The 26,920-nt window shown below is 51.7% G+C and overlaps 13 protein-coding genes and 1 non-coding gene across 14 annotated transcripts; 7 read left to right on the top strand and 7 right to left on the bottom strand.

Moving 5' to 3' along the window:
* Positions 1-1,675: 1,675 nt before the first annotated feature.
* Positions 1,676-2,263, bottom strand: BBK36DRAFT_1090573 (hypothetical protein; the record flags this gene model as incomplete). Its single annotated transcript, XM_024889017.1, has 1 exon — positions 1,676-2,263. A coding segment is annotated over one exon (588 nt), but the record flags the coding sequence as incomplete, so codon positions are not given.
* An 83-nt stretch (positions 2,264-2,346) lies between these two features.
* Positions 2,347-2,932, bottom strand: BBK36DRAFT_49405 (hypothetical protein; the record flags this gene model as incomplete). Its single annotated transcript, XM_024898151.1, has 2 exons — positions 2,347-2,550; positions 2,600-2,932. 2 exons carry the CDS (start codon positions 2,930-2,932, stop codon positions 2,347-2,349), a joined length of 537 nt encoding a protein of 178 aa, XP_024751924.1.
* Positions 2,933-3,452: 520 nt separating this feature from the next.
* Positions 3,453-3,524, top strand: BBK36DRAFT_t58. The gene has a single exon. It is a non-coding gene; the product is annotated as a tRNA-Thr (tRNA).
* A 3,319-nt stretch (positions 3,525-6,843) lies between these two features.
* Positions 6,844-8,677, top strand: BBK36DRAFT_1156859 (N-terminal fungal transcription regulatory domain-containing protein; the record flags this gene model as incomplete). Its single annotated transcript, XM_024893962.1, has 4 exons — positions 6,844-6,897; positions 7,052-7,681; positions 7,774-7,908; positions 7,967-8,677. 4 exons carry the CDS (start codon positions 6,844-6,846, stop codon positions 8,675-8,677), a joined length of 1,530 nt encoding a protein of 509 aa, XP_024751923.1.
* Positions 8,678-8,790: 113 nt separating this feature from the next.
* Positions 8,791-9,585, bottom strand: BBK36DRAFT_17643 (Metallo-hydrolase/oxidoreductase; the record flags this gene model as incomplete). Its single annotated transcript, XM_024897843.1, has 1 exon — positions 8,791-9,585. One exon carries the CDS (start codon positions 9,583-9,585, stop codon positions 8,791-8,793), a length of 795 nt encoding a protein of 264 aa, XP_024751922.1.
* A 967-nt stretch (positions 9,586-10,552) lies between these two features.
* Positions 10,553-11,406, bottom strand: BBK36DRAFT_1166506 (DUF574-domain-containing protein; the record flags this gene model as incomplete). Its single annotated transcript, XM_024894926.1, has 2 exons — positions 10,553-11,296; positions 11,350-11,406. The coding sequence occupies 2 exons, from the start codon at positions 11,404-11,406 to the stop codon at positions 10,553-10,555; spliced, it is 801 nt and encodes a 266-aa protein (XP_024751921.1).
* Positions 11,407-13,675: 2,269 nt separating this feature from the next.
* On the bottom strand, positions 13,676-14,296 carry BBK36DRAFT_1105598 (hypothetical protein; the record flags this gene model as incomplete). Its single annotated transcript, XM_024889200.1, has 3 exons — positions 13,676-13,829; positions 13,882-14,029; positions 14,110-14,296. Coding segments are annotated over 3 exons (489 nt in total), but the record flags the coding sequence as incomplete, so codon positions are not given.
* Positions 14,297-15,178: 882 nt separating this feature from the next.
* On the bottom strand, positions 15,179-16,474 carry BBK36DRAFT_1113770 (hypothetical protein; the record flags this gene model as incomplete). Its single annotated transcript, XM_024889953.1, has 2 exons — positions 15,179-15,533; positions 15,591-16,474. 2 exons carry the CDS (start codon positions 16,472-16,474, stop codon positions 15,179-15,181), a joined length of 1,239 nt encoding a protein of 412 aa, XP_024751919.1.
* Positions 16,475-17,154: 680 nt separating this feature from the next.
* On the top strand, positions 17,155-18,849 carry BBK36DRAFT_1113248 (hypothetical protein; the record flags this gene model as incomplete). The annotated part of the gene is made up of 1 exon (XM_024889885.1): positions 17,155-18,849. One exon carries the CDS (start codon positions 17,155-17,157, stop codon positions 18,847-18,849), a length of 1,695 nt encoding a protein of 564 aa, XP_024751918.1.
* A 79-nt stretch (positions 18,850-18,928) lies between these two features.
* Positions 18,929-20,344, bottom strand: BBK36DRAFT_1111942 (hypothetical protein; the record flags this gene model as incomplete). The annotated part of the gene is made up of 2 exons (XM_024889755.1): positions 18,929-20,121; positions 20,191-20,344. 2 exons carry the CDS (start codon positions 20,342-20,344, stop codon positions 18,929-18,931), a joined length of 1,347 nt encoding a protein of 448 aa, XP_024751917.1.
* A 972-nt stretch (positions 20,345-21,316) lies between these two features.
* BBK36DRAFT_1166501 (hypothetical protein) lies at positions 21,317-22,139 on the top strand (the record flags this gene model as incomplete). The annotated part of the gene is made up of 6 exons (XM_024894925.1): positions 21,317-21,460; positions 21,519-21,567; positions 21,600-21,739; positions 21,807-21,887; positions 21,949-22,035; positions 22,125-22,139. 6 exons carry the CDS (start codon positions 21,317-21,319, stop codon positions 22,137-22,139), a joined length of 516 nt encoding a protein of 171 aa, XP_024751916.1.
* On the top strand, positions 22,130-22,477 carry BBK36DRAFT_1104451 (hypothetical protein; the record flags this gene model as incomplete). Its single annotated transcript, XM_024889182.1, has 2 exons — positions 22,130-22,241; positions 22,326-22,477. Coding segments are annotated over 2 exons (264 nt in total), but the record flags the coding sequence as incomplete, so codon positions are not given.
* A 1,186-nt stretch (positions 22,478-23,663) lies between these two features.
* Positions 23,664-24,118, top strand: BBK36DRAFT_1112777 (hypothetical protein; the record flags this gene model as incomplete). The annotated part of the gene is made up of 2 exons (XM_024889836.1): positions 23,664-23,787; positions 23,850-24,118. The coding sequence occupies 2 exons, from the start codon at positions 23,664-23,666 to the stop codon at positions 24,116-24,118; spliced, it is 393 nt and encodes a 130-aa protein (XP_024751914.1).
* Positions 24,119-24,770: 652 nt separating this feature from the next.
* BBK36DRAFT_1113394 (S-adenosyl-L-methionine-dependent methyltransferase) lies at positions 24,771-26,100 on the top strand (the record flags this gene model as incomplete). The annotated part of the gene is made up of 3 exons (XM_024889906.1): positions 24,771-25,203; positions 25,326-25,530; positions 25,650-26,100. 3 exons carry the CDS (start codon positions 24,771-24,773, stop codon positions 26,098-26,100), a joined length of 1,089 nt encoding a protein of 362 aa, XP_024751913.1.
* Positions 26,101-26,920: the final 820 nt, after the last annotated feature.

Raw genomic sequence — 26,920 nt, 5'->3', positions numbered from 1 at the left:
ATGATCGAACAATCTTGCTGATCAGAGCACTCCATACTCGAAATGCCCTGGAGACCTTGTAGACTGAGTCGACAAGTTCGTCATTCTTCTCCAGCATGAATGCCTTAATGAGACTGGCTAAAGGGCTCTCAAATCGCCGTTCGGAGCTCTTATCAATGTGCATTGTCACCCATGTCGCAGCATACTCGCTTGGTTGGCCGTAAACATCATCAGATGATACCACTGCGAGGATCTCGACGCTCATACCTCTCAACTCATCGTCTTTGAGGTGCTCCGCCCATTTGGCAATCTTTCTGATTGTGCTCTCCGAATCTTTCTCATAATTCTGGTGCGTAGGATCTTCGGTGCCAGTCTTCCGGCTTGCATCGTCTTCTTCCGTGTCGTCCTTTTCCGTGTCGTCCTTTTCCGAGTCGTCTTCGTCATCTTCGTCATCCTCGCCACTCTTCTTCTTTTGCTCATCGGGGCCGTCGTCTTCCTGACGTTTCTCAATGTGTTTCACAACTTTCTCTCGTAGTTCAACCCCCCGATTGTCAATTAGGGCCATATTGAGATATCTCAAGCACGCGGCCGCGATGGCGGCATGGGCTGCGTCCGGTTGATAGCTGTGTATCCCTCGGTTGTGCAGTCGCTCAAAAAACTCTCGAACAGACAAGTGCACAAAGTCAAACGAGTTTTGCCGAGTGACGATAAGATTTGAGCAGACATCCAAGACTTCATCGCCGGAGAAGGCGGTTTCAGATTGTAATGTCGACTCTGTGCATGCGAGCACAGCCAGGGCTTCAATGGAGATGGATTCCTGCGCGTACAGTAGCCATTGGAAGGTGAAGTTGGCGAGCCCAAAAGCATGGTCTCCAGCCTCCCGAATCTCTTGATAAATTTCCCAGTACGATCCCTCAAGTGTCGCTGGTAAAGTGCCGAGACGTGCCTTCAAATCCGCAGCCACCTTAACCCTCTTCAGCGACTGGATCTGAAGGTCAACCCATCGAAACCTGTTGAAGGGTCTGGTTAGTCATAGCAAGCTACACAGAGTATTTGAGTATTGAGTTGTACTGGTGACGCACATTCCCTTAGCTCCCTCTTGCAGCGTGTGAGCGATTTCCTCTCGTAGACTTGGCGTAAGCTTTCCGTGCAACAGCTTTGCGGATGTAAGTTGAGTGTCACTATAAGTTTAGATCAGCAAGGTCCTCGAAGTGGATCAATATGCCTCGCACATGAATGTTGAGATATCCTCCGCGTTGTCATCGGCTTCAATGTAAATATTCGGCGCATTGCTGAGCTGTAGGGCAATGTCGTAGTTGCTTCTGCTGGAGATGAACACTCTAACAAGAGAGTTTGACTTCTTCAGGATACAGTCGAGTGCATCCAAGAGGTCCTGTCTGTCCGCTTGGTCCACCTCGTCCAAGGCATCTAGAACAAGGGTTACAGCAGGATACTCGTCGACAAGTCGCAGCAAAACATCGACACACTCGTCCGACGTCCATGCCTGGTCCTCGAAGCCTACGAAGCCCTCGATGGCCTCCTCGTAGTGCTCTACCACAGGTGGCAAGATCGGAGCGCTTGGTGTAAGACTTGCCAGTTGGCGAACAAAACTTGCAAGGATTTTGTCGCATTGTGCTCGGTGTGGCTCAGCCGGATTTCTCAGGCAGTAGAAATAAGCCAAATGTTCCTTGCCTTTGATTTCGTCAACAACTAGAGACGCCAGCTTGGTCTTGCCAGAACCAGGAATCCCATGAAGCCAAAGCACAGAAGAGAAGCTACTCTTCCGCCAGTCACTATAAGCCGGCTTGCTGAGAAGCCACCTGCCGGAGCCCTCTAAGCGTCCTTTGCTGGCGGTTTTGTGGTGACTGCCATATGGTATAGTGGAAATAGCCCTGAGGATCTGTGCCCGCATCTGTTGCTCAATGCCATCTTGGATCTGTTCGAGGCGTTTGTCGATGCGATTGATGGGTTGGTTCAATTGTTTTATGGCATCTTTAAGAGACTGCATCTCCACTTTGTCTTGTTCCGTTCTCTGTTTGAGATGCTGCTCAATTCCATGGATACCATCAACAACAGTCCCCAAGTCTTGAGCTTCTGCCATCTCCGCAAGGCGCCTAAATTCGGCTTGCGCAGATTCGACGGGCTCGTATCTGGCCTTCATATCGCCCTTGGAAACGACGACGCTCTTGAGTATCCGTACTGCCGTGCTCAGGCCGAAATAGTGTAGAGTCCCTGCCAGGTAACCAAGGATAGCAGTATAGAGGTCTGTTATGGACTCGGAAAGTCGACCAAACAACTCGCTGCTAATAAGAGCAGATTCGATGAGCATTTATGCGTATACCCTGCTCATAACGCAGAAGAACGCACTCACCTTGACTTTCTCCTATCAACAAGATATATCATCTCGATGATCTGGCACTGGGCGACAAGATTGCTGATGTTCTCCAGCGAGTTAATGACATGGCCAAATACTTCGATGTCGTTGACGGTGACCTGCATGATGAGCCGCACAGCTGCCCATGGTAGTGCCATATGAGACGTGTCATATTGAATGATAACGTCCCCAACAGCCTAGAACCAAGTCAGTGATGAGTATACATTGTGACTGACATTTACGCACCAGGAGCTTCTGAACCCAAGCACTAATTTTTTCAAGCACGTCTCTCAGAATGACAGTCTGCCCTTTGATGGACAGCTTCCATCTCTTCTTCAAGCACTCTTCCTTTCGCTTGTTGGTGGCTACGAGCACGTTGGACAGGACAGATTTTGGGTCATCTATGCTCTTCGATGCAAGCTCAAACTGTGCTTGATCCTCTTTGCTCAGCTTCTGCAACGCCTTTGCCCACCTGCTCGCAGACTTGCTGTCCCTGGCTTCTTTCTCGTCGGATGTAGATAATGAGACGGCTTCATCCACATCCACATTGGAATCCGCTGCTATTTCCGCTTCGCCCATCTTTTTCTTGGCGCCTCGTTTACTTGGTAGCGATATGAGGATTCAGGACATTCAAGAAGCGATGTTTGCTGTAGCCAAGCGATGCAAAGCGGGGCATCACGGAGCGGCTGTAGCCTGGCGGTCGATCATGCTGGAGGGGAGGGTCGTTGCTGTGTAGGCGAGGCGCAATAGGTGCAAATATGGACATCTTGAATCGGCCTCCAATAAGAGGGCGAAGGATCCGGGTTGATGACACTAAGTAGCAGGGTTGATGATTGAGGCAGAGTCCAAGGCTGACATGTCCATCTTAACGACGGCTTGGAGTCGAGTCCGAGATTCATCACAAATTTTGCGGTCCTTCTGTTTATCCATATTTCTTTCCGAATCCTCCCTACAGAAGGCACGAACGCTGTGTTTGCGTGTTCATCACTACAGGAAGGTATGCCCGGTCGAGGTGTGAATGGAAAGAGGGGGGAAAGACAAGGGTCGCATCTGCCTAACTTTATAAGACGCATAGAATCGGCGATAAAACGGAAAAAATGCCCCTATGGCTCAGGGGTAGAGCGTCGCACTCGTAATGCGAAGGTCCATAGTTCAAATCTGTGTGGGGGCACATTCCTTTTTTCTTTTTTTGCCTTTTCTTTTCTGCCTTTTCAATAATTATTCTCCAATCTTTTCAATTCGTTATTTTTCAAGATGTAATATTTCCTCTTAATTTGCGTTCAAAGTCAGAGGGATGGTTGGTGTAGTATCCGAATCCACCCTCTCTATCGTCGTCTCTCCAGCCTCCTTTGTGGTTGGCTTGATGTAGAATGGCGAGAGCAATGAGATACTCGATGTAATCGAATGCTTGCACAGGCCCTTCGAGGTAGTCATCCTCTAGTGTGGTAAATTGAACTCTCGGACTCATTCTAACTCTGGCTATTCTGATGCTTGAAACCTTATATAGAATATGTCTAGCAGATCTGAAATAAGTGACAGCTACTATGGATCTTAGTAGAAACTTCAATTCCACCAGGTATTGAGAATGATGCTCTAACCAAGCGCTTTGATACCTTACGAATAAACGCGTCCCCAGAGCAGGAAATCAGACTGTTAGTGAAGAGACACCTATGCCAAGAACAGCCCGTTCACATAATTGGAAAAAGCAAGTCGCGATGCTAATCCGAGAAGCATTCTTCACTTGATGGGCATCTGCTACTACATCATGCTCTGTTGTATGCTACTCAACTCGGCATCTCGATAGACTTAATAAGTGACCAGCCTGGATCAGCTCGGAAACCATCAAGGAGAGGCAATTCTTTGAACAAGTCCCATCAGCTACAAAGATCACAGTCCGGCTAATCATTCTATATTTTCTACTTTGCATATCTCTTTGGAAGTCCCGAGCTCAAACTTTGCTGTTCGAGTTCTGCTAGCAGATACGTCGCCTTCATTGTGGACTTCCGGGAGATAGTGCTGATGCGCTACGGCGCGACCATGGACTTTGTCGGGCTAATGGCTGTACCTTCCTTCTCATAGGTCACGAAGGGTGCAATTTGTTCTGGATCTTTCCTGAGTACGGGAACGTCTCAAAACGCGATGAGCAAGCAGCACGGTAGATCTGATAGAAGCGATCGCGGCTCAAGTTACAAACCTGCTACTTACCATAGAACAGTATATGCTAATGCCCCTTATACCCAATTGTCCACCAGAAGCAAAAGTATTGACTCCTGAAGAGAACTCGAAGTCTGATTTCATCATCATTTGAATGACAGGGTACTGAGATTCTCAGGCCTGGATACTGTCCTTGACTGTGTTTACAGTTTCTGTCGCTATGGCGGCATATCTGCGGCATGTGCTGCTTGTACAAAAAGAAAGGGGGGATGTGGGATGGGATGTGGGTTATACACTGATTCCAAGCATACTTGGGCAGTATCGTCGTCATCTTTTTGGAATCATCTCCTTCACGGCGCTTTTCATGCAGATGTCTGCTGGGGAGTTTCAGCTCGCCGCCGTGGTCGAAACTTCTATCCTGGCTGCATAAATCAAGATTTTGCGAACGAGCATTTTGGTCCTCATGACTTTAATCTCAAATGTTGGCTTTGTGATGGTATATGCCAAAACTTCTGATCAGAGCTGGTTACACCCAGGATGATCTTTTATCACAACTACGTCTGTGGCCAACATTCCCCTGCGATTCAGCCTCATCAAGCCAAACTTGGGAGAATTTGTAGGGACATTGACTATTCCGGGCATGATCTTTTGTTGCGTATTGCACCGGTAACACGGTTAGTTCACCGTCCATTTCCACAGACGGAATCCCGAGGTATGTCGTAAGTTGTGACTCCATACTCGTCTATGAAAGGGCGTCCTCTCATAGTCTCTCTATCAACCGAGGTGATGCAGCGATGTACTCGAGCAACGCTGATTGCCTATGGATTGATCCCTGTGTTCTCTTCATATTGATCGTTTATTACATCTCCGAGGATAAGCGAGGCGAAACGAAATATGGCTTGCCGGCCAATACCTCGGATGAGGAGTGGGAAGCCGACATGTCGAACAAGTCTGGCCGGGGAACTGGCAAAATTCCAATACGTCTTATGAAGTCTGACTCGTCGCACTCTCATTTTATGACCACCAATGATTCATGTGCTAGTCTCGCCCTTGGAATAAAGCGAGGGGTTGTGGATTTTGATCGGACATTTCAAGTTCTTCAAGCCTTCAAGTTAAGGCGGAGAGTGTCCTGCGTGTGATCGGATATAATGGAAACATCGCCGGCGTCGGATGATTCGATTTCCTCCGTATGCCAAACGGAGATGACGAGAAAAAAATCCCAAGACACTTGGATCACGCTGAAATGATGTTACTCGGTGACAGGAATTGATTTAGCGTTGGGTTCATAATCATTACGGATCGCGAAAATGCAGGACGTTGAGAAAGTAAGACGCCAGATTGAGTGACAGAAGTCTGACAAAAGTCCGACTTTCCGCTGCTGATGATGGCGTGTGTGCTGTAGATGGGCTCTTTCACGCTGTGAAAGCTGTACGGTGGATAGGCAAATGTGTGAGGAAAAGAAGAGCTGATGAGTAGATATTTCGAGATCTGAGAAGAGGTTTATACAATAGGTGATTGGGGGTTACCACCCCTGATTAGAATCGCCTGGTGATGCAGAGGGTAGCAGATCGGAAACAAGCTGGCGGTCCGAACGACGAGATTATGGCGGTAGGGTTACAAACAACGGCCCCTGTGGCGATCTAGTTTGGGGGGCTAGATTGGTCGTGGAACAATCGGTAGAAGAAGTCGGCAAAGGAGATTTTCTATATCTCAGCTGAGGCTGACCCTTTAATGCTTCGTTTACAGGAACGAAGCAGACTATCCGTGTGATGTGTAGCAGCCTTGGGGAGAGGCGGACGCCAGACGACTGCAACTCCGGTACTTTGGGTGGTAGCAAAACAAGCAGCAACGCCATTTCATGGGCTTGGGTGAGTTGTAAAAGGTGGCTGAGACTAGAATCTGCCTTGCGGCTTCTACCCCGGAGATATCAAACACACTTTATAGTCTATAAGACAGCCTCATGCCCGATAGCAACCCCATAATGGCGCGACATCACCATCCGCTTCTATTATTAAGCTGTCAAACGCGTGCTCTCCCGTCCCTCTCCCCCCCACAGCATCAAAGGCCCTTCAGCTCTAGCATCGCCTTGGCGGTTTATGCTGCCGCGACGAGTCTAGTGTCGTATAGGACTTCCCCAATCAGCTCGCCGGCTTCACCTCCCTCGGTCTTCGGCTCGTCATGCCGGTCCGTACGAGCGGCTCCACAATATGTCAACGCCCTTTGGCCATCGCCAGCTAAAAGCGTTGGCCTCTCGGCTTATGCTTCTATCCTGAACCAGCGCGTTCGTCGTGTATTGCCTATATGGGACATCTGAAGCGCTCTGAGCCAGAGACACCATGAAGGTTCGGAAGTTGACCGTCTGTCATACTTGCAGGGCACGGAAGCTGGGGGTGAGTGGTCAATTGAGCAACTGAGATTATGCCCGGTTTGGTGAGAATGTTGTCAACCAGTTTCCTCTGCCAACGACTATCTATACCTTTTCTCATCTTACACCTGACATACATGACTTGTCTCGGAATTTCTTACTGAATCTGGTCTTTCCAGTGCGACGGAAAGCGTCCTTCGTGCTCGCAATGCGCAGGAACCAAGATCAAATGTGGAGGCTATCAGTATGACCTCGTCTTCATACCATCACAGCTATCCATAGGGGCATCGGCGAAATCCAAGACACGTAAAGACGGAAAAATCACAAAGAAGGAACGCGAATGCACGATTACACGAACGGATATTCCGGCGGACACTTGCGACGATATATTCCACGACACGCGGCTGATAGCCAAACATGCAGCCCCGGTAGTGCGGCCATCCCTGGCCTGGCCCTTCCAGGACATCATCTCGCTGGTTGTGCAAAACTTCTCCCCGACTGTGCTGTCCAGCAACTCAGCATTCATGAACTGGGACGTCGATATTCACCCTCGGGTGTGTGGAGCGTGGATCGAGCTTCTGCCGGTCCTGTCCCTGACTCGGCGATATGAGATGGCGCTGTCTTCATCGGTCAAGGCCCTTGGCGTATCCATTCTGTCCAGGGGTCGCAACGGAATAGCGCCCATCTCGGACGCTCTGACGGCACATTGTTCCGCATTGCATTCGCTGCATGACAGCCTGCATGACATCACGCATACTGCAGATTCAGACGTCTTGGCCGTGGCCATCATGTGCCTCATGATCTCAGAGGTATGTGCTGAACTCTTCAGCTTCTATTTTCCTTGCATCCCCCATACCGTACCTCCTATTGCCAACGGACTAACGAATTCTGCTGTTTATAGATCATCCTGCCGACTGCCGTCTCTAGCAGCTCGGCCCATGCGGCTGGCTTGAGTGATCTGATCCAGCTGCACAGCCCTGAAGCCTATTCGACCGGACCGTCTCATAGGATATTCATTGGCCTCCGCCCTGCCATGGTATGAACCGTGCGCTCGCCTCGTCACTGGATTCATGATAGCTGACTGTTTCAATAAGATTATTCACTCGATTCGCACCAAAAATCCCACGTTTCTTGCCTCGCCTGAATGGCGCACTATCCCGTTTCAATATGTCGAGGCAAACTCTTTCCATGCCCTCATGACAGAAGCCACAGCAATTCCATCTATTCTAGTCGATATTGACAGACTCAAATATGGCTCCCCCAATGCAAATGCGCCCCGCGCGGTTTTGGAAGATCTGAAGAACCTCCTCGATGCCCTTGTCAACTGGAATGTTTCCTTCCAGAGCCTCACAAACAAGCCATCCTTCCGCGTCCTGGGCAAAAGCCCCGAAAAAGCCCATATCTGGTTTCCTGATATCACCACAGCGAACTCCATGACGCATTACTGGACGTTCTGGATAATGTGCGTCGTCTACATCAGAAAGCTAAGGGAAGATTACCCGGAGCTACGAGACGAGGAGCTGTTGATCAATGGAGAAAGCCCGGAGAGCCCACTCATCACTGAAATGGCGATTCAAATGTCTACTTGGATTTTCCAGAGCATTGAATATCTGGTACAAGACGAGATGAGGCTGTTTGGAGCAATATCTGCGACACTACCGACGCGGATAGCCTACCAATTTCTTCGGTATAATCATTTCTACGACCAGGAACTGATATCGTGGTGTGAACGGGTAATTGATGGCATCCGAGATCGAGGGTACGATTATATTGCACAGTATATCGTGGATGATGATGGAGTTTGATGGCAGTGGTGAGAGAGCAATTGAATCCATTTTCATGCTACACACAATAACACTTATACATAGTTTGTATAGCTCTCAAAGCATGCTTACGAAGCTCTACATCTTCTAAATACCTAGAAAAGACCCTTGCGCTCACCACGAGGCAGCCACAATACCTTGTCACTAACACCAGCCTCCGCGAAAGCCTTGGTAGCCTCCTCCCTCCCCTCACTGAAGTGACCCCATCCCTCAAAGTGCATCGGCACAACCTTCTCGACATCGGCATCCTTGATGAGCTGAGCAGCCTGCTTGCCGTCCATGGTAATAGCCAAGGGCTCAGGTGCGCCCACCTCAACAGCTGCACGGCCGAGGTTGAGCAGAGCAAGGCTGATGTGGTACCCCTTGAGGCTGTTGGCAACATCTTGGTTGTAGATGGTGTCTCCGGAAAAGAAGATGGCGTTGGGAAGGCCGTTGGTGGTGCCAAAGTCGGGCGATGTGACAATGAAGCCAATACACTCGCCCTGAGGAGCGTGCTCAGCCGGCGTAGCAATGATCTCAAAGGTCTTGCCATTCGCGACGAGGGTTGTCTTGTCACCAGCATTCATGCCAGTGACAATGGCCTTGTTCCCGATGTTCTTGGCGCCATCCTTGGTGGTGAAGACTTTCTTGCCTTCGAGAACCTGGCGGCCGATCTCGTCGAGATTGTCAGGGTGGTCCTCGTGGCTGAGGAGGACAGCGTCAATGGGAGGAAGGTCTGCAGGCTTGATGGCAGGATCTTGAGAGACTTTGAGCAAGACAACTTGGAGGTCCCATTCGGCGCCAGAGGGGGAAAAGAAGGGGTCTGTCAAGAAAGTGACATTGTCGATCTGGAGGAGGGCAGTGGCTGTGCCGATGTATGTGACACTGACGGAGCCCTTGAAGGTGGACATTATGGCCAGCTTGTTGTGAATTGCTTGGATAGAGAGACCCTCTGAGGAGCTTGTAGCTGTTGTTTGAGTACTTGTTCCGTTTACGAGAAGAAAAGAGCCGTTATTTAAACTTGATTTCGGAGATTTGACAACTCCTGCCCCGGACGCAACTCGGGAGACTTACCTAAAGCCTCCAAGTTGTAACAACTATCACGGCGTTTACAATTCCAAATATCACATATGTAAGCATTCTGTAATAACCTTATAGATGAAGATTCTCACAATATTACTCGATTCATCCAATTATCGTCTCTTTCCCCGCCGTCCTCGAACAAGAGCATCGTCGTGATGTCCTGACTTACACCATATGCAAAAGTCTTGGCGGATAATGTTACCGTAAGAGGTTAGCGTCTTGGGTTGCCCACGACTCAAGTCCAGGGGGACAACTCGCGATTGCACAGTCGGTGACGTTGAGATTTGGAGACTTTCGAAGATTTTGTTGAGCTTTATTAATGCATTATTAATTGAGGTTGCAACGAAGTTGGTCATATGGAAGAGGAGAGGATGTTGGGCTTATAGGGTCGGAGAGTTACTGTACCATGTGTTATATGAGCGTGATTCCCGCAGTTGAAAGTGATAACAGCCGAGTCTTGAGACACAAGATATAGATAGAGACTTGTTGAACTTGCTTAGGGGCAAGCTACTCTACTCCAGCTCCTTCTATCAAGGCAGACGCTATACTCCTGATTCGTTACACCTCTTCCGTGACTGAATGGCGACGGAAGTCATATCGAACTGTTGATTATATGAGACTTCTTATTTTAGTATAACGACTTTTGAGCCTCTGACATGCCGGTGAGTTAATGAGATCAAGCTTTTTCTTTATGTCACGAAACAAAAGTAGTACTTCATGGTCCAAGAGAGCCAGTTAGTTCAGAAAATAGACGCTTTCGTATGCTATCGTTTGCTATCGCTGATGATCAGAAAATCAGATACGCAACACCGTTCCAGCCCAGATGAGTGTCCTCGGAGGCTCAGGCTCTCCCTCCTCAGCCATGTCCATCTTCCAGTCATGCATCAGAACAAGTCCCGGTTCCACCGCAAGATATCCCTCCATGATCTTCTTGATGTCGTCCATTGTTCGCATAATCAGCGGCGTAGGCGTCCTCGCATAAGCATCGAGAACTTCCTTTATAGCATTCTCGTTCTGGTAGTCCAAAACGCCATGACTGAAGCCTACTAGGCTCCCTGGAGCAAGATCTTCGTGGAGTTGCTTGAGAATAGCGCGGTCGGTGGGTATATCGAAGAAGTGGAGGAGCCCCATCATCACCACGCCGACCGGCTTGGAGAAGTCGATGAGGTTGCGCGTTTCGGGGTGGTTCAAGATGGGCTCCAACTCCAGAACCGATCCTTGTATGAATGCCGTGGAAGGATCTCCGTTGAGTATCTGTCGACCTTGAATGACAGCTGCATCATCAATATCCACATACACGACACGAGCGTTAGGGTTGACTCTCTGAGCAACCTGGTGTGTGTTGTCTGCACTTGGTAGCCCAGATCCGATGTCGATGAACTGTTCGATTCCCTGGAAGCACATGTATCGAATCACGCGGCGGAGAAAGTGACGTCCTTCTGCGGCGATTTCGAAGATGTTGGGGAGTGCCTGCTTGACTGCTGCGACGGCGGCTCTGTCCGACTCGAAGTTGTTCTTTCCGCCAAGATAGAAGTCATACTTCCTAGATCTTAGTATGGCTGGACTCTCTTGAATCATATTTGAGCTCATACCATTCGAGCGACAGAGGGCCGCGAAACATCGATACCTCTTGGGGGTGCAGAATCCATGCTGACTTGATCTGGAAGATAGGAACTGGATGTTTCTCGTCAAGACTTTGCTTTGTTTCCTCAGGAGGAAGGGGTAGTTTGATTCAGAGCAAACAACCGCAATAGTACTTGGTAAAAGTATAGTATCTTAGAACTGCTGCAATTCTCTGTTGGCTTGTCCACAACTCCATTCACAACTTTCTATACTGGATCATGAGGACGAGATCTTTATAGTAGTGAAACGACCGAATTACGTCAACATCGTCAATTTGTCTTCAATTGCCTAATGCCCGGGTATCTGGTGAGCCATCGCCGCGGAAAAGTGCATCTAAACCTGCAAGTGCTTATAACTGCCGCTGAAGTCCCGTTCTAGCGCTCACATCAGACCCAATGCGTGGAGAGTATCTAGTAGCTTCCCCATATTGCGCTGCGCTTAAACGGGACGGCTATCCATATAGAGTCTCGAGTTTAGGAAGTCGGGCATCCGACAGCCTGTTGTTCCGTCCAATCGTGAACAGTTCCGGTTCGTGTTTGATCAATGAGACAACCTCACCACTGTAAGTTTGCTAGACAAAGAGCATATGATTATTGCTTTGAGAAAGTAAAAGCACACAATAGGAACGTGATAGGAGTAAAAGCTCCTAATAGGAGGTGACATCTATGATGGTCTGCATCATAGAAGTATGGTGATGTGTCATGTAACATCGGCGTTTCCAAGCAGTTGGTTAGGCAGCTTATTGTGATCATGCCCAAAGACGAGACTGGCTTTCAACTTGAAGCCTGCCCTACTAGGCTCAGACTACGTGATAACCTCTGATTTCATCTGACAACTCCATGTTGACGATTCACACTAAGAAATGACAGCTCATAGGGCTGCGTAAGCGAGACAGTCAACGCCTACTTCATGCAGCTTCACGCTCATTCACGGCTTGAAACAGCTTGGAACAAAGCATCATCTCAATGAAGGACCCCCACCAAAGGTCTTCTAGCAGGTCGAACGATGGCCAATTAAGCTTGCTTATGTAGCTTATGCCCTTTTCTGGCCCTTCGATGAAACCCCGTTCTTGGACTCCGATAGACTAGTTTCCCAAAATGGGGGTCTTGTTCCCGCTCGCCAACGCTGCAGAGGCCGTGAATATTTCCGCATCGAGTACAGTTGCGGGCGACATGGAGCCCGTTGGAAGTGAACCAACATTCTCAATAAGCCTTAACCGGAAACTCAACACCGTTATGCACTGTGACATTGTGTAGGTGGATGACAAGCAAACGAGCAAGTTGAGCTTCACTGGTGATATCGGCTAATTCGGCTATGGTGCGACCAACCGATGTTGAACAACTGGTCTGGTATTCTGGAAAGACGCCAACCACTATGCAACTTGGCATAAGATATCACGAGATTATCCACCGGTATATTACCAGCGATGTAACGCTCACTTAAAGTCTCACGAAAGTTCGCTTTAGATAGTGCTTGAGTAAGCTGGTATAAATATATCTATATAATCTATGCAACTTTGCTGCAGACAGATGTATAAGCAATACCTCAAATTAGATCAAGCAACTGTGAAATACGTGTCTCTTCGAAACCACAAACAAACAGCTTGGGCTTCTTACTTACTCTCTTGCTGGTCACATCTTTCCAATGTGGGCAACCCAAGTGTAAGAGTGAGGGTGAATCATGGTATTCCGAGGAGGATGTTCAAATAAAGTACAAGCCTGCGTCACGTCGGTATTCCTCGAAATGTTCAATGAGGTTTTGACGGAGAATAGTTCTTAGACTGAACTGGATGTTCTGGCCAAAAGGACCTAGGAATATACGAATGCATGAAGTCCCCCTCTTTTATACGTCTATTCCTTAATCTTCCTTGCAGGTACCTTATATACAAGTCGGCAGGTGGGCTATCCTAAGCCTTCTTCGTAAATAATACTACTTCTCAACCGCTTGTAAGCTACAAGTTTCCTCGAGACCACAGGAACCTTGGGCTTCCAACTCCTCCATTGCCGGATAAATATCTCCGGATGTAGGTGATTAGAGTGTGAGGGAATGTGTAATTGCCGTCGGAGTTTCACAATAGTAACGTACAAATCTGCGCCACATAGTCTTCGGGAATTTCATGATAATCTCTTGACATGAATATTTTACAAGAAACAATGAGGCCTCTTTTGCCACAAGTGGCAAGTCATATACGACCTGAAACCGCTTCTATCTTATTTTCCAAAACCTTTGTACAGGTATATACAAGTCGGCAAGTGAGCTATACCATTCCTTCTTCGTAACTGATGGTTTTTAGTCATCCAAGCCAGGGCAGTTCTCGGACGTAATGCTAGTAATGTTATCATAAGGAAGAGGGTCGGTCCAGATCAAGTTAAACGAATCGTCAGGATAATCGGGGGCCTTCTTGTCGCCCAGAGACTTGGCAATGTTAGTAAGCTCGCTGTGCTCCCAGCTACTGAGGTGTTAGTTCAACGTCCCAGAAGCGGTGGGCATGTATATCCTACCAGATGAGAATGTTGCCAGAGCCCTTGTAGTCATCGACAAGGTCCGCAACGCAGTCGGACTTGGTCTTGCCGCAGCTTGTGTCGACGGTCAAACCAAGGTCATTGGCCAGAGGAGTAACGGTGTTGAGAGCACGAATCCGCTTTCCATCTGCATTCAAACCTGTTAGCTAATCCGACGTCCAGCACAGTTATATCGCACCAAGATCATGGTGATCCAGATTCACATACCCTTGGGCTTCTCGGCGATGATGTACTGAATGTTATACTGGGAGCCGGCACCGAAAACGTTCCTCAAGCACTGAGCGCGCTGCACTCCCTGGGCGCTCAAATTGGGATCGTCGTCGTCAGCGGGCTTCTCGCCGTGTCGAATGAAGTAGACGGTCTGGGCGGTAGCCAGCGCGGCTCCCCAGAGAAGAAGAAAAGCGGCCTTCATTTTTTTACAGAACAGGAAGATTCACTTCTACAAAGCCTGATGATCTGTGCTGCCGTGTGAGGAATGAGCTGTGTTCCAACAGGGACGCAGGCAATATTTATAGGCTCCGAGTTTCATGTTGCATACCAGGGGGTTATGCTCGAATGAAACGCAAGAGTCGCTCTTTCGGCTCGACATTGCCATTGTTTCCTTCTTGATGGAGATGTTTCGGCCGGTACACGGAGCTGCGCTTCTGCGCTATATCAAAAACGCGACCGATGCTCCGCGGCGTCGTCGAGCAAACGGGGAAGATCGTCGTGAGGGTAAGGTTTCGAGAGGATACATAGAATCCACTGTTGCTGATGTGCAGGTGCCGGTGAAGCCATTCTGAGTATCCCTGTATGGATGACCCTGTAACTGGAGGTTTCACGACCCCATTTGCCGTTGGTTTGGACATCAACTTCATTGAATCCTTGGGAAGATGAAGCCAATCAATGAAAGCCCAACAAACCACAAATTGAGCTCTTTTTGTAAACGCAAGCTTTACCGCCGCAACAACATTGTCTATAGCGGCAACGGCGCCTCAAGACCCCTGCAATCCCGCCTCGATCAATGCAGATTTCCTTCTCTCAGATCCTAGGCTAATCAGGATCCCTCGGCTCGTCCCATGTTAGCCTCACGCGGGAGAAAACCATGTCCGCCAAGCACGGGGATGCTACGCTGCATCTTATTGGAAGAAGTTTCACTTGGCAACATGCCGATATAAGAGTCTCGGTAGACGCTTTGGGAAAGCCATACAATACGCCTCACACGACGTGTTGATTGACATATGAAGTATATGAATTCGATTTGAAGTGAAAATGGCTATCAAAACATCAACATTTCCTACTCATACCTCTTGTCAAAGTCCGCCCGCGCCCTCTCCGCAACCTCGTCATCAAGCAACACCCTCAAAGCCAGCATCGCCATGCCCTTGCCGCTCTTCATCGCCACCTCGTGCGCCTCATCCGTACCCGCAGCAGCGGCAAACTCACGGCTGTGCAGCGAGACGTTTGGTCCCGTCTCGATGCCAAAGCCGCCATGAATACCAGGCACCACGTGCGTCACGTTGCCCATGTCGGTCGAGGCGTTGAAGCTCTCAGGTAAAGTGATTTCGACCTTTTCGCCCAGCTTGCTCATGTCTTCGACATATGCTTTGCATAGAGTGGGATTGGAGATGACGTGCTCGTACGTCGCGGCTCTGCCCAAATGATCAGTAGGAGGGCCAAAAGCGTAAAAGTAAGCCTTCAACACTCACGGGATATAGTTGACTTGGCAACCAGTTGCCGCTCCTGCTGCCTCTATGCAGGCCTTTACCCTCTTCACAAGCAATTCTCCCCGTTGACTGGTCGGACTCCGGATATACCAGTTCATGCGCGTGTAATCAGTAATGACATTGGGCACCGTGCCGCCCACCTCGATAACGCCATGTATCCTCTCGTCAGGCCGAATCTGCTGGCGCAGCATGGAGATGTTGTTATACGCCGCCACAGCAGCGTCCAACGCGTTGACGCCGTTCCAAGGCTCGCCAGCGGCGTGTGCCGGGACTCCCCTAAACTCAACCCGGAACTTGTGGCTCGCGATGAGGTTGAATCCCGCCACGCCAGAGACGCCGCTTCTTCCCCCGTAGTTCATGAGATTGACAGATATCGGGTGAGCCATGATCGACGCGGCAATGTCCTCGGCGGGACTGAACGCACCCGCGTCAATCAGCTTTGCCTTGCCGCCGCCTCCCTCCTCGGCAGGCGTCCCCAGGATCCTCAACCTCCCCGGGGCGCCCAATTGAGACAGCGCGTGAGCCGCACCGAGGAACGCAGCCAGCGAAGAGGTGGCAATCAGGTTGTGGCCGCAGCCGTGTCCAATGTCAGGCAGAGCGTCGTACTCGCAGCAGACGACGACCTGGCGGCCTCCCGAGCCGATTGTGGCCTCGAAGCTGGTGTCCAGGCCCCACGTCTTGCGCTTCACGTCGAAGCCTAGTTTCTCCAGGAAGGCGGTGATTGTGTCGTGCGCCTGGAATTCATGGTAGGCGAGTTCGGGGTTCTCGTGGATGGATTTGTTGACGGTGCGGAGTTGCGGGTTGAGCTCGTCGAGGCGGGTGTTGACGAGCTGACGGGCTTGTTCAAGGTCAACCTTGGCCGCCATGCTGATAATCTAGTCTAACGTGCGTAGAATGATCCCTAAGAGAGCTGAATTCAGACTTTGCTGGAGATGGATCGTAAAGTCAAGATTGAGCAGTTTTATACACAGAGCACTACCCGCAAAACGATGTCATGGAGAGCACAGCTTCCTGTACAAAAGTGGGAGCTTCCTATCGGCTATACAATCTCACATCTTGATTGGATCTCTGCTCAATGAAACTCCATTCACGATTAGCGACCGTCGGCTTCTTAGTAGCTAGCGGCGTGCGGAGTCTCGGGCTCTGTGAAACCACCCCCAACCTTTGATTCTTGTGTGGCGCAAACAAGACAGAGCCAAGGCATATAAGCATCTTACTGCCCCGATCCGATCCGATCAATGTTTGACAGCGGCTGAGGCTGCCGACGGTCGGCAAACGCAGCCGCACGACGTTGGCCATGTGAACGGCTTCACAGCTTCAACACTACTCATGAAGATAGTAGTAATCTCGTAGGCCCGCAAAAGAGACCGATGACGCCCTTTCAGAAGCATCTTGTTCCTCTTCTCATCCGACTAACAGAGATGCGTTCTAGCTTCTATACATAGGTGAAGCTGTCAGACCTCAGATATCCCTGCCAACACGAGTCAAGCCCGCCCATCAGCAACATTTTGAATCTTCAACACCAACAAGGTCTCAGTGGCTGGCCATGGATCATGCCATGTCCACCACCGGCCCTCATCCTCAGAAGAGCCGCCGCCGCTCCAAAACGGGCTGCCACACATGCCGCATCAAAAAGGTCAAATGCGACGAAGCCCGGCCCCGCTGCGAGCGCTGCGTCCGTCTAAGACGGCTCTGCGACTACGAGCCCAAGATGAAGCACAACGACCTCCTGGCCATATCCCGGGGCTACATGCGGGCCCTCGAGAGCTCTAAGGCACTGCCGACGTGGGCTCGGCGCGCAGCGCTGACGAGGGCTCTGGCGCTTCCTATGTGTACTCGGCTTCCTGCGTTCCCTGGTAGTGCCAGTTCGCTGAATCTCACTTTGGCCGACCATGAGGCGATTCGGTATTTTCGGACTACGTTTGCGAGGATCCATCATACCAAGAATCCGGATTACTCGCTCTTTTCCATCATATTCACTCTGGCCCAAGATGAGCCCATGGTCATGCATGCGTTACTCGCTCTTGGGGGTCATGAGATTGAGTTCCGGCGACACAGCGCTTCAGATGGATCTGAAGACGGCTCTTCTCAGCCGGTAGAGCGGGATCGTAATAAATGGACGCCGCTTCAACATTATTCGGCTGCCCTAGGCCTCCTGGCCGATGTCATCGGAAATGCAGACGACGGCCGGCAGCTGGAGCTGGATCCCATCTGCGCAGTGCTCTACCTGATGCTTGTTTACGAGCAGAAGTACGGGAACGGGTCATGCTCCGGCCTGTCAAACCACCTTGCCGGAGGGGCCTTGATCGTGAAGCACTGCTGTCAGCGCCTATCCGAGCAAATAGCCAAGCGTGGATGGCAAGGTACGCCAGTTTTGGCTCGAATGCAGGCGCCGCAAAGTCATCAGCCGCAAGAGCCTGCTTTCTCGCTCTTCGTAATCAGGCTTCTTGTCTGGATTGCTCTCTGCGATGCCACAGCCGCCACCTTTGGACTTGGCGGCCAGTTCAACAGCGAGCTGAAAGACATCATGGCCCCAGACGATGCGTCGTCCATTTCGGGGTTTGACGTGCTGCACAGATACTCAAACTCGTTGTACCGCTCAATGTGGGGGGATGGGTATCCTCAGGTCGAACTGTTGGACGACGTGGAGAATCGTGACATCTTCGCCTTTCTGTGCGCGTCCATGCAGCTCCGGAGCATGGTGGCTGATATTTCGAAACTTGGTGCAGATGAGCTCCAGCTGCGATTACCAGCCGTTGAGTCGGCTTTCAGGCAGGTAGATCTGCGATACGGGGAGTTGCTTGAGGTGGCGTCGGATATATCACCATCGACGGATAACTCGCACCGTCTTGTGGCCAATATCCGTGCATTCGTCCCGATATATCATGCTGCCAAGCTCGATTTCTTGCGCGTGATCCGGAGATATGAGACAACGGCGACGATGGACATCGTACCTGAGGCTCATATAACAGCCATCATCGATCTGGCCATCCAAGCTGATAAGCACCAGGGAGTTGAAGGCACAATCAGAGTCGCATGGCCGCTCTTTGTCGTGGCTCTTGAGACCAACAGCGTGGTCCATCAACGTTGGATCCTCAGTCGATTTCAGGCCATGAGCAGCTACAGCAAGAATCTTGAGCGTGCCCACAGCTTTCTCAAAGAATATCTGGCTATGCCGCACGAGACGAGGGAAGATGAGCAGAATTTTCGTCTGGCAAACGGGGAGATGTTTGTGATATAAAGCTCCCCTATGGACGATACATACGACAACCATGAAGCTCACGACCTTTCCCATTGTCATTTAGACATCTTTAGCGTAGTCACCCTTGACTTGGCCCCAATCTCTCGTCTGCCTCGGTGTCGCTCACAGGCGCATGTCGATCCGTCCAAGGCTCAAAGACCTGAGCCCCCTTCAGGAGACCCCCAACAGTCTCCCAAATCACCACAAACGCAAAGAGAGACATAACCACCGCCATGAAGCTCGTCGTCGACAGCCCATCATCTGTCGCAGGCAATGCAATCAGAACGATGGCAACAACTAATCGCATCCCTACGCGCGGCGTCTTCGACATGATCAAGCAGTCTTCGTCATGCGTCCGATACAACATGCCGTAGATCCAGAGGCAAAACATGCCCACGCCTAGCCCTCCTCCCAAGAGCCACCTCTGTCCCGCTTCAAATTCGTCCAATCTGGTACTTATAGCGGCAATGTGGCCGCCGATGAGAAACGACGCGGAGAGCGGTAAATGAAGCAAGAAGAATGCAAAAGCCGTCCATGCAGATCGTTGAATCGGATGCGTCGCCTCCAAGCTGCCGTCACCACTGACATAGAGCCAGTTGAGGCAAAAGGCAATGATGAGCGTAAACGCAGCTTTCGCATAGCCCTTTGTGAGGCCGACGCCTGCTGGATCTCCAACAATGACGCTGTAGACGAACTCGCCTAGGATGATGATGAAGAAGGCGGCCATGCGGTCTATCTCGTGGGCAATGTCGACGGCGGTGCTGTACGTGAGCTTGAGTCTTTTCTTGAGCCCTGGGCTCAAGGTGATTGACCAGGTGACTTCTTGATAGAAGATGATGACGGCAACGACGGCGATTTTGGCCTCGATGCTGACGTCCTCGAAGAACAGCGGGATGGCAATGAAGAGGCCGATACACATGAAGAAAGCCATGATGCGAGCCTGCGTGCGATGCTGATGGCTTGCAAAAGAGCACACGAGAAAGGCGCACATGGTGGTGAAGCGAGCGACGACGTACGCCCCCGCGGTGGTCTGCATCGCAGACAGGTCCTCATCCACCAGACGCGCATTGTTGGCGTACAGGACGAGCAGTGCCATGACCCACAGGATGACGAGCCGCTGGAGGAGGTCGTCTGTGTAGTACGAGTTCATGATCTCGCGGAGGTCGACCCAGATGTGCCATGCTGGGGCGAAGATGAGGATGTACTTGGCGAGATGCTTGCCGTCTGGGTGTTCGGCGAGGTCGTCGCTGAAGTTGGCGACAATGGCGACGTCTGGTAGAGGTTTGTCAGCTGAGTTGGCGTCAACAATCATGAATGATCATGATGGAGTGATGGAGTTACATAGGAGGTCGAGGAAAAGCTCAAAACGGCCAGCCTGTCTTTCCTCGTCGCTGTGCTTCACCAATTGGCCGTTGTGAAACCATTGGAGCGCCTTGGGCCGCTTGATCATGTACCGCTCCCCGGTGGTGTTTTCCTGCAGCTCGTTGCAGTTCATGCTGAGCCTGGGCTGTCGGAAGGAGAGCTATTCTACAGAAAAGGACAACGTGTTTCAAGGGAAAAGGGTTCGGGGAAGAAGAGTGAGAGGAATGTCTGGCAGTTCATCTCGGGGCCATGCACAGATTCGGCTGCAGATGTCTGGTGCTAACTTGGACTAAGGCAAGGTAGTCAGAACTTAGTCTCCTCTCCGCAAGCATCAGCTCTTTATCTTCTCTACATAGATTAGGTTAACTTCGATACGATCTTGAATTAGTTTTCATCCAATCATTTGTTGTTTCGTGGATTGGCCGTATTGTATGAAGGGGTGGCAGGGGCGGGTACACGTCTTCAAATGCTCTCTTGCTGGGACTTCAGCCAGCTTCAAGATGCCGCAACGACAATCGCAGGCAATCAGGCATGATTTCACAAGAAAGATCAAAAACAAAGATCAAAAACAGAAGTTGAAGTAAATCTCTAGTCAAGTTCAAACAATGTGAACAGGGTACTTAGATGTATGGGCAGGGCAGTGAAACGCGTATAGATTGAGAGAGAGGACGAAGACAGGCGCCGCTTTTAAGCTGAACTTGCACCAATGACTTGAAGCCATCGTATATCTTCTTTGCGTCCACAAACTTCTTGAATCATTTTGCCAATTGATTCACCGTGCAGCTGCTGTACCATTGTAATTCTAACGGCCAATGTCTTCTATGCTGCGAGCAACTGTTTCACTTTCACGTGGGCATGTAGGTGCATGTAAGACACCTGCCAACCACGCAGTCGGCCTCCCGCAGCACAATTCTCCAACCACGCCACGCTCTCCTCATTTGTCACATTTCTTTCTTTTTTCTTCTTTTCTCCTCTCCTCTTCAACGTGCCTTGCCATCTCCAGAGCACGACCTCTGCGGCTGATTGGGATTTGGTAACAGCGTCCTCATCGGCACATTTGCATCCTCGACACCAGTTTTGCCATCAGCCGACGAACAACCCAGACATGGGAGACTTTTGGGGTCAGCTTGGCCAAGGACTGGCACGCGTTCAGGAAGAGGCTGCCAGGCACATCACGCCGGAAAACATCAACCGCGCCGCCCAGATTGTTCGAGATGGCGTCGGCCATGCTGTAGAGCAAGCTCAGCAGGTACTTCATATACGCTCTCGAATCCATCATCACTTCAATCCAAACTGACCAGACTTAGCACGTCACGCCTGAGAATATCCAGCATGGTGCTGAAATAGTTCGAAACGGTATTGGCATGGCTGTACAGCAAGCTCAGCAGGTATGTCAGTATATCACTATCGTAGCACGTCTTTCCTTCGGTTAACTGACGATACGCAGCACATCACTCCTGAAAACATCAACCGCGGCGCCCAGATTGCTGGCGACGGCATCCGATTTGCTACAGACCAGATTCGTCAAGTAACTACATACCCATCAACATTCCCCTCTTCGTTATACCTCTAGCCTGCTTACCATGTTTCATCAGCACGTCACGCCCGAAAACATCAATATCGGTGCTCAGATGGCTGGCAATGGCATCAATGCCGCAGCGCAGCAGATCCGCCAAGTAAGCTCACCAATCTCCTTCTTTTGTCCTATTATAGTCGACTAACAAGGCCCTTTCTCAGCGCGTCACTCATGAGAACATCCATCACGTAGCCGAAAAGGTGGTCCAAACGGCTGGAGAGGCAGCTCGAAGCCCAGTCGGCCAAAAGGTAAGACAAGAGCCTCAATCAATGCCCGTGCTTGGAACCCTGAGTGCTGACGTGCATGGAGGTCGCCGCCGCTGTCGAGCAAAACAAAGTGCCGCTGGCGGTGACTGGAGCCGGAATCGTCTTTGCCGCAGTCCCTGGCATCATCACGGGCCCTATTCTGGGAGTTGCCCATCTCCTCGGCTTCACCTCGAGCGGAGTCGCCGCAGGTAAGAAAACCTCTTCTGCACTTGTTTGGGTTCCACCACTCATTCTGATATCTGCTCGGCTACTGACGCCATATGACAATCCAGCTTCAGTTGCTTCAGGAGCTCAAGCAGGCATCGGAAACGTTGCCGCCGGAAGTGGCTTTGCGGTGCTGCAGAGTGCCGCAGCTGGAGGATATGGCACGGCAATCCTGACGGGTATTGTCCAGACCGTAGGAGGGGTTGCAGCCGCTGTTGGAGGCATTGCAGGTATCGTCGCCAGAGTTGTGGGCTGATTGGGGCCGTGTGACGAGGACTCGGAGAGTCATTTCCTTGATTGCATAGGTTGATCTTGATGCTATTTGGTAGAGCACATGTCAGGATCCATCACTGAAAGACTGATTGGATCTCCATGGGCGCCCACGTTGGTTTGTTGGCAGCTGAAGTACACAGCCACCATATATGTAAAACGCGAGGCCCAACGAACAACCTGCATCATCCCTCCTCATGAGGCGGCTTGTCTTATCTCAATTAGTTCTGGCAACTTTAACAGTAACGTGAAGACGAGGCCTTGCACCTGATCACTCGCCCAATACCAATACCGGACTGCATGCTCGGTTGGGCTCCGTGACTGCGCCACATGGTAGGCCGCCCGCATAGAAGCAGCCCAGTTTGCAAACAATGCATGCAGAGACCAAGGCTGAGTGAAAGTACTCGAAACTTGGAACCTCTGATCTCTGTTCAGGCACCCTCGAACATCTGCATCTCACAAATATCGGCGCCGCAATATTGACAGTGACCTCACGCTATTGCGGTGAGCTTGGATATTGTCACTTCTGATGCGATAAGGGCGCGAACATACTGGAGTGGAAATGTCATTTCTCGCCCAAATCCGAGGCGGCCTGGCAAGCGCCCAGCTCGAGGTAACCAAGCACGTCAACGCAGCCAGCATCCATCGGGTCATCGCAAACGTCCAGAACAGCGTCCAGGCGGGCACTGCAGGCATCAGCCATCTACGCGTGAGCACATCTGTTCTGTCGGTTTGAACCATCTCGACACTCTTGTGTGGAAGCTAACAGAAATCCATGCGTAGTACCTCACGACCGGATACGAAGCCCAACGGACGACAGAAGACCAGTGCAACACGGACAACGCAACCAAAGCTCGAGACAATTGCCCATATGTCGAAGTCACAATGACTGGCGCCGAACAAGGCTGTTCAAAGGCGAAGACTGCCTTTCCGAGCGCTGATACGGCCGGCGAGCAGTGCACATGCACATGCTCCTGCGACGATGGCCCCCAGAGCACCAGGGCAAACGAAGACGGTTCCAACAATGGATTCATGGATCGCGCCCGACGTGTGAGTGTCTGCGTTGCCTCTCACGCAACGATCCTGACTGACATGAATCCCAACAGCTGAAAGACGCCGCCTGGGAGAATCCCCTGATGGCTGCCGGAGCCGTCGCCGCTGGAGCTGGCGTGTTGGCTGTCGCTGCCCCGATCGTTGTCACCGCGCCCATCATGGGCATCGCTGGAGCGGCAGGCTTTACGCCAGCCGGAATAGCCGCATGTAAGGCATCTTCCTCGTACGAAATCTCATCTCTCGATCCTGACTGACGATGCATTACACAGCCTCTCTGGCATCGGCCGCTCATGCCGGCATGGGAACCGTTGGCGCCGGCAGCCTGTTCGCGACGATGCAGAGCGCCGCCATGGGGGGATACGGAGTCGCGGTGCTGACGGGCGCTGCTCAGACTGCTGGAGGCGTTGTGGCCGGGGTGGGAGGGCTGGTGACGTTTATGAGCAGCAAGCCGCAGTGCGAGCAATCCAAGGAACAGCCGTCGGATGAGCCGCCAGTGGACGAGCAATCATCGGACAAGAAGACGCCGGAGGACAAGTAGTACTAGATTCATATTTGACGATCGACTGCAAATGACTCGAGAGCCAGCGGCGGCCCGAGCCGGCAAGTGGGCAGAGGGGGCGGGGGGACAATACATTAGCTCTGGAGAAACGGAGTCAGCACTGAAGAATTGAGCAGCTTGAGCCTTACAAATGGAGCAAATCAGGCCTGGCCTGGTTGCTTTACTTTAGTGCCCTCAATTGATCAGGTTTCAATTGCCTCTCCGCAAAAGCAACCATCCCCATGGACTTGTCATCCAGCATCAACTCTGATTGGACTGGGCCGAATCCAGCACTCTGTTTTGCGCCGGCCCGCAAGCTTCAGCGGTTGGATCCCCCTGTCGGTATTCAATTTGATCTCTCTACAATGCGCTCCTTTGGGAAATGATGCCAACATGAATACTCCGACCCCCGACCAACACCCACACACAAACATACATGTGCAGAATACTGACTAATTGAGGTCTGATACTACGGAGTACAAGTCTTTATTTCCTTTGGCCAAAAGCTCTTCGTTTTGCCGGGATCCTGACAGAGTTGCAGTGAGCGAGCCGTTTCGCCGCATCACCGTCTGCGGCATCGTGTCTGCTTCTGTCGCTGTCACTGGCGCTTGAACACCAAGAAGAAGCAGAAAAAAGGCGAGCTACAGACGCAATGGACAAGCCCGCCGAAGGCGCGGCAGCCAAGAAGCCTCGCGCAGACTCCGGCGCTCCCGCCTCCGGAGCCGCAGCAGCAGCAGGCCTCGCGCCAGCCTCGCCGGACACAGCAGACCCGGCGGCGGCGGCCATCGAGGCGGACGACGACCCGGCGGACAGCGACGCCGGATACGAGTCGGACCAGGCGTCGCGCACGTCGACGTCGGTGTGCAGCAGCGTGCGCGACTACGAGTTCGAGAACAACCGGCGGTACCACCGCTTCCAGGAGGGCCGGTACCAGTTCCCCAACGACGACCTCGAGCAGGAGCGGGAGGACATGAAGCACGCCATGGTGGTGCACCTGTGCGACGGGAAGCTGCACTATGCGCCGCTGGAGAACCCGCAGCGGATATTGGACGTTGGGACGGGGACGGGCATTTGGGCGATTGACAGTGAGTTTCATGTTGTTTGGTTCATATGGATTTTGCTTGCGCTTTGATATACGTATGGCGACGAAGAGTTCATGGGGGAATTGATCGGAGTAACTGACGAATGGGGGGTTGGAATCAAACAGTGGGAGACGAATATCCCGGCGCAGAAATCACCGGCATCGACCTGAGTCCCATCCAGCCCCAGTGGGTGCCGCCAAACGTCCGCTTCATGGTGGACGATGCCGAGGCAGACTGGGTGATTCCGCCCAACTCGCTCGACTACATTCACATCCGGCACATGACCTCTTCGATACGCGACTGGCCAATGCTGCTGTCGCGCGCCTACAGGTAAGTCGTCACCAATTACATTACCTTCCCAAGCCATGGATACCACCCCCTCTCTCACGAGAGCGAACTTTGCCGAGAAGAAAAAAGACAATGTTAATGCCATTGCCCCCGTCCTGCAGAGCCCTGAAGCCAGGCGGATGGGTCGAACTCCAAGACCTCCAGTTCCAAGTAAAGTGCGACGACGGCACCGTCCGCGAGGACCACAAGCTGCAGGACTTCTTCCAGACCATGGTCCGCGCCCTCGAAAAGTTCGACGTCGACCTCCTCGCCATGCGGCACAACAAGCAAAAGGTCGCCGACGCGGGCTTCGTCGACGTCGCCGAGGTGCCCTTCAAGGTGCCCATCGGCGTGTGGCCGCGCGACGCCCGCATGAAGATGATTGGGCTGTACAACCGCAGCATGATGCTCGACGCGCTGTACGGCGTTGCCGTGAGGCCGTTTACGAGGGGTCTTGGCTGGACGCTGGAGGAGGTGGAGCTGTATCTGGTGGACGTGAGGAGGGATCTGATGGATGCGAGCCAGCATGGCTATACGCCGTTTCATGTGGTTATAGGGCGGAAGCCGGGATGAGGGGGGGCCGGGGGCGAGATGAAGGATGGGAGCTATCAAGCATTATATCTCATGTTCACGACGGCATGTTCACCACGTTGCAGTAATAAAGTACGCCTGCCTTGCATATTGTCGTTTGTAGTATTAGTAGCATGACGGATCTCGCCCACGAAATCGCAGCCAAAGACCAAGATCATCACGGACCACATCACCGCAAACGAGCCTCGACGCCGCCCTCCTTCGACGTCGACGGCCTCGCCGAGTTTCCCATCTCCCGAAGACGACAAGACGCCGTACAGGGCACGCTTGGATCTCATCTCCCTGACCAAGGAGCTGCACGACATTGCCCCTCGGGCCCAAAGAAGGCCCTCTCTCATAGCCATCAAAACTCCCCCAGAACAAAACCACAACCACACGTAAACCTCACTCAGTCACTCACTCACCATGGATCTTACAAAAATCTTCCAGCGCGTAAACACCCTCTCCCTCCACTCCATATGGTCCTTTCAAAATCGCCGACGCAATCCCCCTCCACGCCCCCATATCATACACCTCCCCTCATCCTCAAAATCCGCTCCATAAACGACAACCCCGAGACCATCAACCGAGACATCCCCTCCCACCTGCGCTCCCCGCAGTCCGCCTCATAACGCACGACTTTCTTCACCCCGCAGCCCGTCGACGTCGTCGTCGCCGCCGCCTACTTCTTCCGCATCATCTTCCACGTTGCTTCTCCGACAAGTAACTGCCTCCGCATCCTGCGCGCGCTCGTCCCCGCGCGCTGAGGAGAAGGGCGCCAAGATCATCGTCAACGACGGGGGCGCTGCCGGAGCCGGGGGGG

The sequence above is a fragment of the Trichoderma citrinoviride genome, assembly GCF_003025115.1.
Source record: "Trichoderma citrinoviride strain TUCIM 6016 unplaced genomic scaffold BBK36scaffold_3, whole genome shotgun sequence".
Classification (NCBI taxonomy): domain Eukaryota; kingdom Fungi; phylum Ascomycota; class Sordariomycetes; order Hypocreales; family Hypocreaceae; genus Trichoderma; species Trichoderma citrinoviride.
The sequence above is the reverse complement of the archived record's forward strand: the minus strand, read 5'-3'. Positions and strand labels throughout refer to the sequence as shown.